At 39.3% G+C, this 18202-nt stretch overlaps 3 protein-coding genes across 4 annotated transcripts in view; 1 reads left to right on the forward strand and 2 right to left on the reverse strand.

Annotated features, from left to right (window-relative positions):
• The window catches only part of uba7 (ubiquitin-like modifier activating enzyme 7), a 34135-nt gene extending 29060 nt beyond the window's left edge, over positions 1 to 5075 (forward strand). Inside the window, exons 22-24 of the mRNA XM_017408067.3 lie at positions 959 to 1060; positions 2701 to 2783; positions 3759 to 5075. Of these exons, the coding sequence (XP_017263556.1) occupies positions 959 to 1060; positions 2701 to 2783; positions 3759 to 3891 (318 nt within the window). The 3' untranslated portion in view covers positions 3892 to 5075. The remainder of the gene's footprint in view (positions 1 to 958; positions 1061 to 2700; positions 2784 to 3758) is intronic.
• Positions 5076 to 5612: 537 nt separating this feature from the next.
• Positions 5613 to 7965, reverse strand: inka1b (inka box actin regulator 1b). Of its 2 annotated transcripts, none has more exons than XM_017408185.3 (3): positions 7823 to 7965; positions 7687 to 7734; positions 5613 to 6665 (listed from the first exon to the last, which is right to left on the reverse strand). In XM_017408185.3, the coding sequence occupies exons 2-3, from the start codon at positions 7687 to 7689 to the stop codon at positions 5742 to 5744; spliced, it is 927 nt and encodes a 308-aa protein (XP_017263674.1). In that variant the 5' UTR covers positions 7690 to 7734; positions 7823 to 7965; the 3' UTR covers positions 5613 to 5741. The 2 variants fall into 2 exon arrangements, with proteins under 2 accessions (XP_017263674.1, XP_017263675.1); XM_017408186.3 differs by having other exon boundaries at positions 7687 to 7731; positions 7823 to 7931.
• A 1376-nt stretch (positions 7966 to 9341) lies between these two features.
• The window catches only part of gnai2b (guanine nucleotide binding protein (G protein), alpha inhibiting activity polypeptide 2b), a 43816-nt gene continuing 34955 nt past the window's right edge, over positions 9342 to 18202 (reverse strand). The window contains exons 5-9 of the mRNA XM_017408445.3: positions 15426 to 15554; positions 12880 to 13009; positions 12288 to 12441; positions 11965 to 12157; positions 9342 to 10405 (exon numbers count right to left, since the gene is read on the reverse strand). Of these exons, the coding sequence (XP_017263934.1) occupies positions 11967 to 12157; positions 12288 to 12441; positions 12880 to 13009; positions 15426 to 15554 (604 nt within the window). The 3' untranslated portion in view covers positions 9342 to 10405; positions 11965 to 11966. The remainder of the gene's footprint in view (positions 10406 to 11964; positions 12158 to 12287; positions 12442 to 12879; positions 13010 to 15425; positions 15555 to 18202) is intronic.

Raw genomic sequence — 18202 nt, forward strand, 5'->3', positions numbered from 1 at the left:
ATAAGCCGCCTCAACAATGGAGGCACGGAACATGGCCCACTCGGACTCAATGTCCCCCGCCTCCCCCGGAACATGTTCGAAGTTCTCCCGGAGGTGGGAGTTAAAGCTCCGCCTAACAGGAGACTCTGCCAGACGTCAGATTTTGTAGCTATTAACCTTTAGTACTAACTTGCTAAATAACGGTGTTAATAATACTGTTCCATCAGTTGTCTGAGCTTAATTAAATTATTACCAGGTTGATCTGAGCTCCAAACAAGCAGCACAGCTTTATTCTAACAGTTTACAGGTAAAATAACACGTATAAGATGCCTATTTATTGTTTTATGCAAGGTTGTGTAAATGTACACAAATCTAATTGCCCAGAAGGTTTGTGTTTCTAATGATTTACATAAAAAAGCCAGCTAATTTTAACATTTAAAAAAGTAAATGTGTCACTTTATACTTAGGACAGAAAATTGAGTAGTTTGAAAAAAAAAGACTTATTTCTCTGCCTGGAGCAACTCATTTGTGTTCATTCAGATTGAGCTTTTATTCGCAACGTTCTTTACCTTTATGCTAAATTGCTTTTATAGGTTATCATTTTACAAGAGCTACAAAACACATAATTCTACACCACAATCTAATGTATGTTTAGCTCTTGTAAAATGATAACCTATAAAAGCAGTTTAGGAAAAAGGTAAATAGATTGTTGTGTAGAATTTTAGTGGCTATAATTGTGAAACGTTGACAAGTTTCAATGATTCGTCTCCAGAAAAGCACAAAATCACTCTGTCACACCGGAGGAAGCACCTTCTTGACCTCCTGGGTTGTTTAGGGTTGCTGATTGTTCTCAGCTGGTTATGTCACTGATTCTGACAGTTTTCTGCACATCGGGCTGTACTTCGTCAGTCAGCTTGATCTGTGTATGTGTGTGTGTGTTGCAGCATAACGTGTCACTGTGTAATATGTCTATTAACAGGTTGCAGGAAGAAAATTTACTCTGTGGGATGACTTCCTTGTTGAGGGCAGAGGCAGTAATCAGCAGGAAATGACTTTGGCTGATCTGATCAAGTATATAAAGGTATAGCAAACACACACTTTCATCACACAGAAAACACTTTTTGTTTGTGATTTGTTTTCCTATGCTTGCTGATTTCCTTCATTGCACACAACAGTGTTCATAGTTTTACGTGATTTTATTTTTACATTGGCTTTAATGACAGCAAGATTTGCTTCTAGCTTCATGTTATAAAGATGAAGCAAAGTGACTAAATATTGATGCAGACCTCAGCTTAAAATGCTGCTTCTTCTTACTAAAAGGTTTCTTTCATCAAAGTGTGCACAGAAGAAACCAACTAATTACTGTGGTAAGAAATTGTGCAAACTGACTTTTTTTTCTCTCTAAACTGGGTTTTATATATATATTTTTAAACCAAGAACTCATCTCACCCTGGGTTCTAAGAAGCATAATGCATCAACCAAGCATTTATTTCAGATGTGTGCACCTTCCTACTCCAGAATGCAGTGTTTTAAACCTGATACAGATACAGATGTTGACCTAAAATGTTGCGTGACTCATCTCTAGCATATTTTCTGAGCACTAATAGATTGTGCAAGAGCTGTGTTTAAAGGTTTGCTGTTAACTATTTGATGTCAACTCCACCCGTCAGCAAAGAAAATCTCATGAACCACTAGACTGGTTTTAATGAAGCTTTCAGGAAGTAATCATTGGTACTTTTGGAGTCAATCCAACTCAAGGTGGCTGCCACTTCTAACTTGCATTAGCATAAAAATGGCTATGACTCAGTCAATTTAACAGATATTGAGCTAAAATTTCATATAGTAGGAGCTGAAAATCACTCACAACACATACTCCAAGCATGACATCTCATTATATCGTATGAGACTGGGCATAACATTATTTTAAAGTTTGGACCAAAGCGACTACAACGCCATCATTTTTCAACATCAGATGATTTTAGTCTCGAACTGCTAAAGAATGTGAGGCTTTTAGTTTGTACCTGGAATATTAGGAAACACTGTTACTTTTTTTACTTTTTTAACATAAACCTGTTAGATTTTTTAAATTAAAATACACGCATTCAAAAAAAGAAAACCTTTGCATAGTAACTGTTAAAGTACCTTTGGTGGCAATAATTGCTTTTTGAACGTCAATCCAAAAGCATGTCGCATTTCCTTCTGCAGATTTCCTCCATTCTTTTTGTTAGAAATGTCACATTTCAGCCGGGCTGGATGAGCAGTATTCAGACATTTTTCGGGGCCTCTCGACTGATGCCTGACTGAGTTCGTGTCTAGACTCTGGTTGTGTCTCTGCAGGATTTTCTTTAAGCCGCCCGTGTGTTTTCTTAGTGCCATGATACGGTCTCTGTCATGCTGAAATGTAACACACTACCCTGAGTTTTCAGTGTCGTGTCCCGGCTGGTCACTCAGCACGTGTCACAGAAAAACACTGTAACGTCAACATTGCTGCCATCAACGTGGAATGATACTGATGCGATGATGCTCAGTCTTTGGTTTCCTCCACAACCACAGCTGGGGATTGTGGCCAGCTTTTATTTGTGTGTTCTCTGCTCTGAGAAACATTTGAGTGGCAGTTTGTTCTTGGCATTACAGGCTGATATATTTGTTCATATGGGCCCGTTCGAATGCATTAAGGTACATTGTGCCGCTTGTTTAATTAAATAAACTCTTTTTGTTCAGGAAAAGCATGGCTTGAACGTCTGCGGTCTTTTCTACGGTCCTGCCATCCTCTACATCGGACAGGAAGACAGGCTGAAGATGAGGTATGACCCGCTCACATAATGCACATGGCGTCCCTCACACAGACACCAACCAAATCACAGAAAGCAGCGCTGCTTTGTTTGTTTAGAGACTAATGGCAGGATGAGGTGTTTCCTCTGGGCCTGTTGACACACACTCATGCATCACTGAACACAGATGACCGAGTCGCCTCCTCGGGTTTCTGTTTGTCGAGGAACGAGCGTTCAAGAGTTAAACCGGGGTGAACTTTTGCGTCGCAGGAGCCGATCTGTTCAGGCCTGCTCAGTTCTGAAACACGTTCGATGAAGCCTTCGGGGCGAATGAATCCGCTGCCTCGTGGTGTGAAATCTGCTTGTCAGTTAAAGAACTTAATAACAACAGATTATGGACCCTGCAGGCGGGGTTTAAATTCTTTCATGAAAGGATAAATACATATATAATAAGTGAGTTAGCATGCGACACATCAGTGGGTAAAAAATTGAGAGGTTGGAAATGACCCCAAACTGTGTATTTGGTTTATTATTTTCACACTCGAGTCTCTGGGGAGGCCGTGTTTTGGTTAGATTAGGCTGCAGGGACCGGCGGGCGGGGGGCAGGATCCACATGATAAATGCTCCAGTAGTTACTTCCTGTGCAGTCGCCATACTCCACGCTTCCCCTGTTGAGCCACTGAACGAGGAATAAAAACCACAAAAACTAAAACCCGACAGAGAAACATCAATTTCACAGGAAAGTTACTGATATTGGTTTTAACAGTTCACTTTTGCCGTGCTGTGTTTAACATTTATTTTATGGTAGGAAGCAGATTCTACAGAACTTGACAAGTTGCCACAAAATTAGGTTTTAAAGGTAAAAAGGTTTTTATTTTCTCGTATTAAAGTCAGATACTTCTCCGTTCATAATGATGCCTGGTTAGAAGGTGAAAGATTCCTGCTCAAAACTGTTAAAAAAAATTTAAAAAAACGTTTCTATCCTGTGATTCGTGTTTTGTTTTGCAGCGTGTCTGATGTGGTGAAAATGGTGACGAAGGCAGACATCCCTCCTCATAAGAAGGTCCTGGAGTTAATTCCTTCGTTTGAGGAAGACGAAGACTGCGAGACGGTACCAGCTATCAGGTACCGGCTCGTTTGATGCAGGCGACCCAACGTTTCTACAAACTCCTAACTGCCAAGAGATCATGTAATGGATGAATGACTTGATTTTTAAGCTCTTTTTTAATGATTCTGAAACCATTTATAACGGTTTGGAGTATCTTTTCTTGTCAGATTTTTTTTACTGTCCTTACCTTAGCTATGTTAGGATCTGTGCCTTTTGAATTATTTTTGTTGTTAATCTTTTGTGTTAGGCTTTTGATTATGTTCTGTTTACGAGATCTGTGGTTCTGTTTGCTTCATGGGTTCTGTGTGTCTCTGAGTTATCTGTTCTCGTCCTTGTGTTTAGACTGGTTCCCTGTGTTTCTTTGTGATGTGTTCTTGTGTGGTTCTGCTCCCTGTGCCCTCTGTGTTCTCTGTGCCACTCTTCAGTCTCCGTCAGTCACCTCCTCAGTAGTTTTCCAGTCAACCGGCCACACCCACTTCACCTGTTCCCCATTACCTGTCACTCCAGCTGCTGCCAATCTCCCACTCACCCTCTGCCTTTACGTTCACTCACTCACATTTTTTTTCCTGCATCGTTGCTTTCATGCACTGTCTGGTTCTGCTTGTGATCTTTTGTTAGTTCCTTGTTAGCTTTTGTTGCCACGTCAGCCTTTTGTTTTTGTTCGCTCTAATAAATAGGCTTAGTTTTCTTGAGCTCCCCATGTTGTCCAAACCATCCAGCCTGTCAACCCATGTCTCAAAAATACTGTTCTGCAAAATTTGAAAAACAGCTCAGAACTTAATTTTCTTGTAGTGACTTTTTTTTTTTTAACCATGAGTTTTGGCACAAACTCCAGCTGGCGTTTGATTCACAAATAACGTGTGTTTTCAGAAGCCTTAGAGGTGTGAAGATGCTCCTATGACATTAAATGATTTTATGCTATTGAGGCAAAGCTGGTTTAATTCAGATCAGGCTGAGTTGGATACTGAGGGGGTGCCGGAAGTGGAGAAGCTGTCATCATTTAAGACCTTCATCTGTCCTCGGATGGTTTGTGTTACCTGCCCTCACACTCAACCTCACAATGTGTTTCACTTCACACTCTTAAATGAACATACTGACTTTTTCCCCCAGTTGGCTACATTTGAATTATACTCTGCTGATCTGTAGTTCTTATCTTTGTTGTTTGACAGGGATTGTAAAACAAGAAATAAATCTGTGATTAAATTGTGTTTCAACAATATTGTTTTATCTGTGTACTTCACTTGCAGAAGTCAGTTCATTAAGAATTTTAATCTCCTGCCACCAAAAGGTGAAACATAATGTTTTTACCTGTCTGTGCATGTGTGTGTGTGTGTGTGATGGTCAACAAAATGTCTCATGAACCACTGGAAGAGTTTTAATGAAAGTAATCATTGGATTTATATCTACAACTGATTGAAGTTTACAGTAAATCCAATTTAAGATGGATACCACAGCTAACTGACATTAACCAACACAAAAATGGCTTTGATTTTAGTTTAAAACTCTGGCATGGATGATATGTGTTTCTTCAAGAAGTGCTAGGCCTTTATTTTATTTTTTAAGTATTTTTCTTAGTTCTGTGCAGATAGGACATCCAACCTGCTGTTTCTAAAGGAGGCTAAATCCTGTGCTGTTCAGCTCATAGAGCTGTAAAGTGATTTCACTGTTACGTTTTCTCAATATTAACATAATTCTTTCATAAACATATAGACTGGGTATAATTTTAGAACAAAATCATTCAGTTCAGTCAGAGATGGCTATGAAAATATATTTTAATAATATTGCAGCATTTTTATTAAATAAACTTTTATTTCTTGAAAAATTCCCACTTCCAATACAATGCTCCTGTTAAAGTTTAAACAGATGAGTCTGTGCTGTCATGTTTAAATGTATCCAATGATGTCATTGCATATGATGGGCTGCCGACTGCCCGTCTTCATGAGGGCTGTGAACTTGTAGAAATCGGTGTCCGGTTCATGCAGTCCTGTGTGAGACTGATGAAAGAAAGGTTTCAGAGCCTCAAATCCCACGGGACAGGACCTCCGCTGGAGAGCATCTGCAGCTCTGCCTGGTCTTGTGGAGTCCGCCGGCCTCGACCTCAACTCCACACCTTTAGACATCCCCGCCAGCTTCCGCCTCATGTTTCCCAAAATGTCTTTTGCAAGACGCCGTCCCCCGCTGGGCTTTAGCTCCGTTGGCTTGGGATAGTCTGGCAGGTCCATCCAGTTCTGTATTAGGTCAGCAAAACTGTTGTCCCCCAGAACCAGGGGCTGTCTGTTTCTGCTGCGGCTCAGCAGCGATGTTGCCCAGTCCTCCGTGTCAGGGACCTCGAAAGACGTCCAGCGCTCCAGGCAGGCGTCAGATGTTGATTTGGGCCGGATGCGATTCGTGCGGACGCAAGCCGAGGAGGAGACTCTCACATTTCTGGTCCTCCTCAGCACCACACCTTCATCCTGCCAGGAAGCCTCGGAGAAGCCCGAGTCAAAGTCTACGCTCTTCTCACTGCTGGGCGAGCCCCGGGTCAGCTGCTCGTGCTCCTGCTGCTCCTCCTCCTCCTCCTCCTGCTCCAGCGGGTTGGCCAGACAGCAGGCGGAGTCGTACGTGCTGGCTTCACTGGCATCCGAAACCCGGAGACGGGTGAGCTGCTCCTGCTGTGTCCTCTGTTTGCACCGCCTTGTGACGGCGAAAGACTGGGCGCAAGGTTCACTCAGCGGCCTCGGCCTGCTTATCTGCTTCAGGTCCTGCAAGGACCTCATCATGGACTGCATCTGGTCCCGAAGGCACTCAGTGGAGTTTCCAAAACACAGCTGCACAAGAAGAAACGAACAATTAAGCATGTAGAGCTGCAATGAAGTCAACTAAATCACATATTGCAACAAACTCCAGAGCTTAAACATCCCATTGTGCCTCAGCTGGTGTAGCTGAGATATGACCAAATGTAACTTTTAGAACTGAGCCAATAAGATTTTTACCAGCTGAGGTCACTCGGCTTTGCAGCCATATAACAAATCCTGACAAACCCCCAGAGCAGCTTTATGAAAACCAGAAAAATGAAACCTTCAGAATGCAGAGAACTCTGTAAACTAGTGTGAAACCATTCCTGCCGTCTAAAACACTTAGAGGGAAAGTTTGAGACAAAGTCGAGGTGAATTTGGACCGAAGCTTGCAGGCTCACATATCCACTCTGGACTCTTTTAGCCCCACAGGATGTTGACTGGTGTGTATAATGAAGCAGGAAATGACGGACGCTTCGTGGAATTACACACAAATCTTGTACTCATCATGAATAATGTCAGTTTTCTGAATCATAAATGACATTTTTGAATTCACTTATTCCATACAATTGTTTAAGAACCCTCATTGTGTCGACAAGCACATGAGTCACAGACTGGCTTGTTTTGTAAGATTTTAGTCAAAGCCCTGTGTCCTGGGGGTGTTTGGTTTGGAGTATCGAGGCTACTATAATGATGTTATCACAGCTGTGGGTGCTGAACCATTTGGTCCTTGAGAGAGACTTATCAGACCTAAAGAGACACCCACAGGGAGACTCCGTGGTCAGTTAAAGTGCCCTGTTCTTCTTGACTGCTTTCGCACAAAGAGCAGAGCTGATTCATGCATTTAGCAAACGGTATATTGGTTTGTTGAAACTACAACTTGAGGGGAAATAAATGCTCCGGTGTTGCACAAATCATAAGGCAAACCTGGTTACAGTTGTGCAAATATTTCTACTGCCATTTATGGCGCTTGTGCCAAGAGATGTGGGCATTTAAAGCCAGAACCTGAAACTATCAATAAGCAATCAGAGAAAAAAAGAGAAATCAAACTTACCATTTCTTGTAGTATTTGCAGTGTAGTTCACAACCTCTGTGGTTTCTTCTGGAATAAAACGAAAGTTAAGGTATAATTTGAGGTGAAACTTTGTGCATCTTCCTAAAATAATCAGTTCAAACGGGATAAAACTTACCTTTCTATGTAGTTCAAGAATAATTCAAGAGTAATTCGAGGATAAATGTCAACAAGTCCACCAGCTGATCGGAGGTGATGTGTCTCTCTGCCTCTGCTCTCCTCTGACTCCAGTTCATGGGCAGTGTGCGGAATTTAACGGCGCCTGAGTTTTCTGCTGCATCCAATCAGCGCGCAGCACCGACAGCGTCAGCCAATTAGAGGCCGCCTGAAACCGGATCCTTTCCACAAGTTATTCTAAAACTTCCTGCTGTGTGTAAACTGCAGCTGGGACTCCACATCTGGATCTGCCCGATATGTTTCCATCTAAATAGGTTACTTCAGACGCCTTTTTTATCGAATCATTTGGCTTATTTCCAGCATTTTTAAATGATTTGTAGTGACTTAAAATAATAAAGGTTGGTGTTAACTCGATTGACTAATTTCACCTGAAGTTTCAGTAAACTGGGGCAATGCCTTGGAAGAATCTCTTTAAATATTGAAAATAAAAAAGCACTAAACACGTGAATCAACAACAAAAATAAAAGGACTGGCTCTAAACACACATCATTATCATCACAACTCTGTCTTACAGTTTGAAGGTGACTAAACTTAGTACATTATTATTATAAAACGTCAGCATTAATCTATAATTTGTCAGGCTGACTCAGAATGCAGCAGTTCCATCCAAAATAAAGTGTCATATTTTCCACCTTACCTTTACTTTGGGTGTTTTTTAGTTCTGTTTAGGTGCAGATTTAGAGAGATCTAAAGGCCGCCACCTTCTGGTTCCTGTTGCTAATCTAAAAAAGATTTTCTAGCGATGGGACGCTTACTGTTTGGTACTTCAGTCACTTCTGCTTAATTAAGTCTAATTAAATCTGCTTCATTGTATTTATCATAAAACCTAAAGCAGAAGCAGATGTGTGACGTGTTGTAATTGTGCATAAAGTTTCAGAACATAATTAGGAAACGTGACTTCTGATTACAGTGAAGACATTTATCGGCGACGTGATGTGACTAGGAGTCAGGCATGTTTAGCAAATGAGAAACCTTTAAATTAAAAAGGGTAATGTGAATAAAAAAATAAACATCTACAGGAAAAATATTGAAAAACCAATGCCTCCGAGATATCAATTATATTTTAAATTTGAGCTGTGAAATGTGTGCAATACGTAAACACATTTTTAAAATAAATTTGTGCAGAGCAGGCACAAAACGGGTGTCTGAAAAAGTTAACGTAGTAAATTATCTCAAGGCCTGAAGTAAAGAGAAAATAGTTTTCTGTGACTGGTCTTGAGCAGTTTCATTTACTGTTGGCTAATTGCGTTTTTGCGGACATTTATTAATGTTGAAATGTTTTTATTTATATTTATACATGCAAGTCTGTCACAGTCTTTATCTGAGTTCTCTTTTTACCAGCATTTTCACCATGTATTCTGGTTTAAAGCTGTTTGTTAATAAATTTAAAGCCCAGACATGCAGGAACGGAATAAAACACCCGAATAGTACCTCTGAACATATCACACAGCAGCTAGAAGTTAATGTGGTCAAACTTTATTTACATCGAACAAGTGAATGGCTTTAATATTAACATTAATGAACAATTATCATCCATTTTTTTTTCTCTGTGCTATGATGCATCTTAAATCACGGCTTTTGTGAACTTAGGTGAAGTAGAAATAGCCCTAATTTCACAACATGGAGTCAGCACGTCTCTAAAGAACAAGTGTAAACAGATATCAAGGCACAAACATATGTAAAAAGACTCGGAATAAAAAGACAAACAGAACAGACATAAAATCTCAGATACCTTAAAAGTGACACGTTTCGGTTTTGTTTTTCAAACGAGATGCTTCAGGAATGTTCTTCACTTCGTGGGGGGAGGCTACAGCCTAATCTAAGACAGTCATGCAGAACGATGCACTATACAAGTGTGAATATTGATTCAGTGTAAACAGTGTACAAAAACAGTTCCCCCTCCGTCCAATCTCATCCTCCGTGCTTGTAAGTTGTCCTCTAAAAAATAAGCTCTGTGCAGTTTGAACGGTTCAGTAAGCTGAGCGTTAACATAAGCCAATGTGATTTTTATAAAAAGTAGTTGTTTGCTGTCAACAGTGTCCCCTCTTCCTAAACGTCCAAAAGCAGAAACGATAAATGGCAAACTCAATTAGAGACTCAAATAGAAAACAGACTGCGCAAATTAAATAACTGCCCTTAAAAATTCTCCTCGAAGATCTTTTAGGGATAAAATAAACTTGAACTTAGCTGGATTTCTATTGATCGTGTGCCATAATATGAGGTTCCTCATTCAACTATTTTCCAGTGAAGCCACTTGATTAATCTGATTTGCTGTTTAGTAACAGAGCTAAATAAAGTGAGTTGATTGATTGTTGATGGTTCTCATCAAATTAGGAGGGACATTTGTTAAAAACATGACGAGCAACAGAAGTTGATGCTTGTGAATTATTGATTGTAGAAGCTCTGACAGTCCCCCCCCGTCTCCACAAATCAACTCTATCTTGGTTTTCATTATGAAAAGCAGTAATCATCACATGGCTATTGCAGTCTCTCATGCAGTCTGTGTGCGTTGGGCAGCATTGTCCTGCAGAAAAAAGAAAGAAAACAGTTTCATTTTAGTCTAGTTTACTGCGATAAATCAGACCATGAGGTACAGGTTCACATAGGCATAGATGAATTTATATTATAGTTATAAAATGTTTCTAAATAAACACATTTGTCAACATCAAATCAATACCAAACAGCAATTTTCACCTAAAGACATAGTGATTTATTTATATTCCTTGTATGTGTTGCGGTTTTAGGAAAAAGTACATCTCAGTGTAAATATATACAAAACACAGCATCACATCCAATTTAACCACAACCATAGATTTGTATGCAAATTATTTTCCATATTTTTTATCCAAACATGAATATTACAGTGAGTCCAAGTTTTTCAAAGCATTTTTAAGAAAATATATGTATTCTGGCAGTGGTCTAAAAGCAAACACCCAAACATTAGACCTGGGAAGTTGCACAAAAACACTATCAGAACCAACATCACAACAAGCTTGTTTAAAAAAATCAACATTTAGTACAAGGATCAGCAACCTTTTTTCCCCCCTAGACCGCCATTTTGACATAACTAAAATAATAAAAGGATCCTCTATTCTTGTTTTGCCAAAGTATCATTTTCTCATCTACATGAAATTGTATCATTTTCAAATAAATAAAATCCCAGACAGACTCGCTCTGTTTTGCTCGTTTGACAGCATGAAGCCAATCTTTTTGAACACAGCAAAACACACTTGGCATATCAAGCATCCTAGCTGTCAAACAGACACTTTTAACAACTGATTAAAATAAAATAAATCAAACATTTTGTCTTTTTTTTTCCTTCATGTATGAAATATTTATTCTTATTTTAGTTCCTCCAGCACAACCACAGATATAACTAACCTGACAAAAACATAAATGTCACTCTCTATAGGCAAACATTTAGTAAAGACTGTGTGTTTCACTCGTATCCTTTTAAGTTTATTTATTTACTTTTAGGGATGTCAGGGTCTAAATGAAGACAGTCCAAGCCTCAAGGACTGCTTTTGGCCTTTGGGCTGTATTTTGCTCATGTGTGATTTAGTGGCACCTTGTGGTTTCGTTGGAAAATACAACAACATTATAACAACATCATTTCCCACATGACCGACACTGCAGGACGGTGGTTTTAAATTCTGGTCCTCGTGGGCTTTTCAGATGTTTCTCTGCTTCAACACACCTTGTTTGAATGACTGGGTGAAAAACAGGCATCCGAAGAACAGGAGAACATGCTGAACGGGTAATTCAACCACTGACTGGATGTGTTGTGTCTATCTTCTACAAATATGACTGGTTTGTTCAAAAGGAGACAAGATTTGAATAAAAACGTAATAATGGATTTTTATACCCCTTCTGCCAACAGATACCCCAAAGTTTTACACACTTGGATCAGTTTGCTGAAAACAGAGTAGATTAAAATTATGTTCAAATATATTTTATCTGGCATTAAAACATTCCTAAAAGTTGTTAATTTTCACTTTGGGCATTTGAGTCATTAGGCAATCAGAGTGAGAGACTTTGGTTAATTATTTTGATCAGGTTTAACTCTTTGATTCTGTGTCCTACCTTTAGAAAAGACCACAGTCCTTCAGGTTGTTCTTAATAATAACATCAGTGACGGCGTCAAAGACAAACTGCACGTTCTTGGTGTCAGTGGCACAGGTGAAGTGGGTGTAGATCTCCTTGGTGTCCTTTTTCTTGTTCAGGTCCTCAAACTTGGTCTGGATGTAACTGGCTGCTTCATCAAACTTGTTGGCTCCTGGAAATCAACAGTTTGGAAAAAATAAATAAAATAGATCAACAATAAATGAGGGTAAAAAGCTTTCTGCATATGCTGGTCGCTGTGGTCTCAGGGGTGGTGTTATCCCTGATGTTACTCGTCGGGGTACCTGTGTATTCGGGGAAGCAGATGGTGAGGGGGCTGCGAGTTATCTTCTCCTCAAAGAGGTCCTTCTTGTTCAGGAAGAGGATGATGGAGGTCTCAGTGAACCATTTGTTGTTGCAGATGGAGTCGAAGAGCTTCATGCTCTCGTGCATTCGGTTCTGAAGAGAAACAAAACCGGGTGAAGGCTTAAAGATGCATCAGAGCACAGCAACGCACCAGAGCTGCCACCAGGGGGCAGTGTTGCTCCACATTAGATTTTAACCAGTGAAGAGGAGGATCTTCAAAGGATGTTTTTAGCTGAGCCTCTTCTAAATACTTAAAGTTGTTCAAGATTTTAAAATAGTCTATTTAAAGTCACTTGAAAAAACCTTCAAGGTACTTTGTTTCATAATTACTCCTCAAATTTAAGCTCAGTGAGATAACCTTAACTTGGCATTACTGTAACAACTCATAAAAAACAAGACTAGCAGGCTTTTGGAGCCATATTGTCAAAACCTGAGCTTGAAATACACAAATAATGAATTTTAAAAATAGTAATGAGATCTAATTTTCACAAATAAGCACACACAAACCAGACAATGATGTTTTTTCCTCACCATCTCTTCATCCTCAGCCAGCACTAGGTCGTAAGCACTCAGTGCAACACAGAAGATAATGGCTGTTACTCCTTCAAAACAGTGAATCCACTTCTTTCTCTCTGAGCGTTGGCCTCCCACATCAAACATTCTGCAAGAAAAATAAATAGAATTCAAAAAAACATATAAAAAACATATCCCCCCCCCCCGTGCCAGTAACTTGAGAGTTGAAATGAAAAAAAAAAAAGATGAGGTTAATTCAAAGAACAGAGAACTGAAAATGATTTTACAGGAGAAACAACAATGCGAGGGAGGGAAGGAGGTTGACGTATAATCTCCAGAGGCGCATTATGTTTTCATGAGGTTGCTATAAGAAGGAATGTGGTGAGGAAGTGGAAAGATGTACGTCGGATAACGGACAAAAGCCTGGAGGGTCAGTGAGGGTTACAAGAGCCAGGCGTGGCTCTGCATTCACAGGAGAAGCAGGAGGTGAAGCTGAGAGCTGTGATGGCAATCTGGGTAAAAGTGGAGGTGATTCAGGTCTTTTCTGATAAAGGACCGGATTCTGATAAAACAGAATAATCTGATGACATCTGTTGGCATTAACTATCCTGATGAATTTAAACGAAACCACTTAAATTCTCTGTGTTTTAAGTGTTTCCCTTCGTTTAGTAACTGCAGCAAACAAAGCAGAATTTTAAAAAGACTTTCTTTCTTCTTCTTCCTTTTTTTTTTTTTTTTATCGATTTCTTCTGTGTATTATTCAGGCCAAATATTGAGGCAGAGAGACAGGGTAAATGTCAGAGTTTATCAGGAAACAGGTCACACCAGAACCGTGAGGCTGCTGCTGCCTTTTTCTAATTAGTCATTTCTGTTTAGGTGCATCGAAAAAGGAGGCTCTTTTTAGACTATTCAAGAAGTAAAAACAACAATTAAACACCTAAAATGTGCAATTCGAAGAAGACATCTTTTCCTAAGATACCCATTTCTTTACTCAAATCTTATATCAATTCTATGTAACAGACTTTACATCTTTTATAAATCTATTTGCCCATATTGTCCAATCTTTGAAGCATCTCTTGATTGCCATATACAGACATATAGCTGTACATTCACTTCAAACCCACACATCAGAGCTCAGGCTGTGTCAGAACATATTTTATGTAAGATCAGCAGCAGTGTGTCATGTACTAAAACACTATCACTCAATACAGCTCTTGCCTTATTGAACAGGAACCTCGTGGGCAGATCAGATTCATTTACTCGGCTCCAAGTGCTATAATGATGATTAAGCTTTTAATTGCTGCAATTATTTAGCTTCTAAGTAGAGAAGTTGCACATTTTAAACCATATACTAAATACTGAGATCGTTAAATTTGCCGGGGAAAGTTGTAAACGGCGACACACAGAGGTCATGATGGCTTTAAGGTAGCACCACAATATCATCTTATATGCTTTCATCAAGTCCAGTTCGATAATACACATGTGATGACATATACATATTCTATATACTGTATAAGCTGGTTCTTTTCCTCCAAAAAATGATCCAAGAGGAGGATTTTAATAAGCTAATCTTGTTTCACACATACGGCCAATAAGACTACATGGCAGTGAGTGATTTTCTGTACTGCAGCATAAAAGGTGAGTGAACGCTGGGGGATCGTGTTGACATTCAGTTTATTTTATGTCAAATACACCCTCTGATTATGAATCAGTTGCTCCGCGAAAGCTATCTTAACTCTTTCGTTCCTGCAAACGACTTAAGTATTTGTCTGACTAAAGGCCGACACCAGAGGTGATTTTTAAATTCTTTTTTTAATTATTACTTTACATCTGGTCCTGAATTGGTTTGTAAATGTTTGCACGAGATTTGCCCATCGTTGCATTCTGTTTTTATTACCGTTTCACACGTCGACCCAAGTTTTTTGTAGCAACTGTAATGCCGAACCGACTCAGTCTTTTGCTAATGTTACTGTCATCAACTATAACGTTTAACATGCTAACAGCGTGAGATGTAGCTGTCTGGGCTCGTGCAGATTCTCTGGGCATTGCAAGGTCTAAACATGCGGTGGGCTTCTTTGGATATTCTTGCATGAAAAGAGTTGCCAACATCTTAAATGTTTAATTGTTAATAATCATTGAATAATAGTGACAGACTTCAAAAATGTTTTAAAAAGTAAGCTCGTAAGTCTTCCCCAGCAGCAACTGCTTCTCTGTGATAAGTTTTCCTCTTTTGTGTTAACTTGCATCTAAATGCCTGAGAGCAAAGAAAGAAAAAAAACGGCCAAACGTCTGATGTTCCAGAGGTCCACACAAACAATGTTGATCAGTTAATCAATGCGTTTGATTAGCGGCGCCTAGCTGAACCTCACATTCTTTTCTTCTTTGAAAACATTAAGGTTGTATCCATCTTTCCCCTCACACCACTCTTTGTGCATTTTGACCCAGTCTCAGTTAAAAAGATCCCGTAAAGCTGTAAAATGTGTTTTTGTTTATGGGAAGTCCTATTTATCTCATTTTAAGACAAGGACAGGGATATTTTTGTATTGTGTATTTAATGTTTTTACTTGAAGTGCAGTTCCTTGAAGGTGAAGTGAGTCTCAACAATGCCAGTGGTCTTAACCCGGGTTCGTAGCACGTCCTGCTGCGTGGGGATGTAATCTGCTTTCGCTATCCTCTCCAGATCATTCAGGTAACTAAGAGGAGAAAAAAAAAAAAAAACGGACAACGATTAAGACTTCAACACGCTTTGAAACCTGCAAGACAGACAGAAACGAAAACACAAGGAGGCTTACACGACAACACATATTTCACTTGGGCACTTGTTTGTCTCTTACCGAGTTGTTCTGACCTGCTGCTGCGAACATTTCTGAATGTTTAAGTGCTTTCTAAATTACCGCGGAGACGGTTTACCAAACTACATTTACCAGGTGTGGTCTTGCAGAGCCGTAGCTCCACCGTGCTGCAGCGCTGCAATTACATACATTACAACAGAAAAGCCCCTGCTGTCCAGAAAGTATTTTCCTCACATATTAAAGATTACACCTTGACAAAACTGTAAGAGGACACTTGTGCATGCAAACAGGGTAAATCATTGGCGTTTTACTTGTGTTTGACATCAAATCATCAGATGCCTATTGTTATTTTTGCCAAATAAACAGGCATACGGCTCGCTTGTTATTTACCAACACTGGCACACTCCCACTTTGCTCAGTTTTAAGAGTCAATGCTTAAGGGTAAATTTTAAATTGATTGTTTTGTTGTCGGTGTGTAGCTCGGTATGTGTTGAATTGATTCTGAAGCCTATTTTCCAGTTGGTTGTCGCTGCTGATGGTTTTTGTACTCTAATGTGTTTCTTCAGATTGTGTGTATTGTAGAGGAAGCCACACCAGATAAAGCTCTAACTCATTAACACTCACTGCAAAACATTTTGCTTCGTAATCAACAACACGCATTCAATGACGCTTAATTGTAGCCTCTCAACTTTCTGGGAACGAAAAAAGCAAAACAAACATTGATTAATTGTTGCTTTATATATATACAATCCCTGGGTTTCATATGCTGAAGGTAAAAATCTCCTCCACAGCAGATATTCTAGCCTGCAGCAGGTTTTTTTTTTTTTTTCAGGGTTTCATCTGTCCATTTCAGTCGCTACTGCAACGCTGCAATATGTGAATAATACATGGTGTTGGAATCTGTAGTGAATGCAAATTTGGAATATTTTTCCAGCATCGCCACAATCTTTGTGGTGCCGGGCTTAAAATGGGTTGACGATGAATGAGATGATGTGAGGAGCCAGACAGCAAACGTCAACTCTGCACTCATGCTGTAACATATCTCTGTGTGATGAGACATGGGAGACGGAAATGCACCTCAAACAGCATGCGATACGCTGAGAGATTACCAGCAAAAACCACTACCAGTGACCAGCGAGAAGATTTTTATCCATATGCTTATTCTGGACTGAAATAGTTCTAAATGTTGTGATCCTCATTTTGTGATCCATAAAACAGTCCAACCAGTTAGGAGGCTAATCACTGAAGAGGTTTTGCTGTGAAAATGCAAAATTTCTGTCAGCTTCTGTTAGTTGTAGGTGTTTTATTATTAAACTAAGAAATCAAAGCAAAATCTTAGATCCACAGAGTACATCTAAGACACATTTTCAGCATTCCTACCTGGATTACAGTTTTTTTGAAGGATCGCTGTGTATCCGGTTCCAAGCTTATATTTGTTCTCTAAAACTAACAGTACCCATTCTGTAAAATTCTTCAAAATAGAACTTAAAGACTTACCACTTTCACTGGTAAGTACAATACTGTACTGTGCATTGACAAAAAGAAGTGTTTTCAAATTTAAAGTATTGTAATTTTTCCTCATGACCCTGTTTTTTAATAATAACAGTATAGTCTGATGAGGCCGTTGTGGATTATTTGGTACTATAACGGTAAACATCAATCTAAGCGATTGACAGATCCATCAGGTCTACATCTAAACTGTAAGTTCATTGAGAACCCATCATTTCCAGTCTTTTTTCTACTTTGTATTTGCTCTGATTTCTCACAGGCTGTTGGTTAGTAGGAGGGGTGCTTGATGCTGGTTGTCTCACTAACACCAGCACTGAATCCTCTTCCAAACCCTGCTGGAAGCTTTACTTGCCTAATCAACCTATAATTCACAAAAAGGAAGCTGTATCCACGTTCTTATAGTTTTAATCATTGACAAAGTAATAAAACCTGCCAAATTTGCAGATTACAATAAAAGAAAACAAATGATAAAGCAAACTTTTTATTTCTTATCCCTGCTGCCAGGACAAAATATTTCCAAATGAGCTGCCAAAAATTAATCAGGATGTTCAAAAGCACACAAGTCTTCAGTGGGTATTACTGTGAGAACAATTAATTCTTAAGTTTTCTTAGAAACCAATTTTCTTTGAAGTAAACATAATTTTAAAAGTCTTTCTTAAAAAAAAAAAAAACAACAACAACAACAAAGCTTTGCTCTACTTATCAGGTTACAGTATTAAAGATCAAACCCTCAGTGAGAGAAATATTCACTAAATGGAAGTTATTGGCCTATTTTTCCTCCCCCGGAGAACTCGGCCAGGGTTTCACTGCAGCTCATATCAGTGAGGCTGTAAATGGAATCCATCAATAAAGAGCCAACAGCAGCTTCAATGGCAGCAGCTCTAAACATCCATTAATATGACACAAATATAAAAAGTAATCAATACAAGGTTCAGGCAAGAAACTAAATCTTAATCTGTTTATAATGTTTTTTTAAATGATGAAGTCTTGTAATTACTTTCAGAGAAACTGATGCAATGTGGGCCTGATAAGTTGCGACT

Source organism: Kryptolebias marmoratus, linkage group LG4 (genome assembly GCF_001649575.2).
Source record: "Kryptolebias marmoratus isolate JLee-2015 linkage group LG4, ASM164957v2, whole genome shotgun sequence".
NCBI classification, from domain to species: Eukaryota; Metazoa; Chordata; class Actinopteri; order Cyprinodontiformes; family Rivulidae; genus Kryptolebias; species Kryptolebias marmoratus.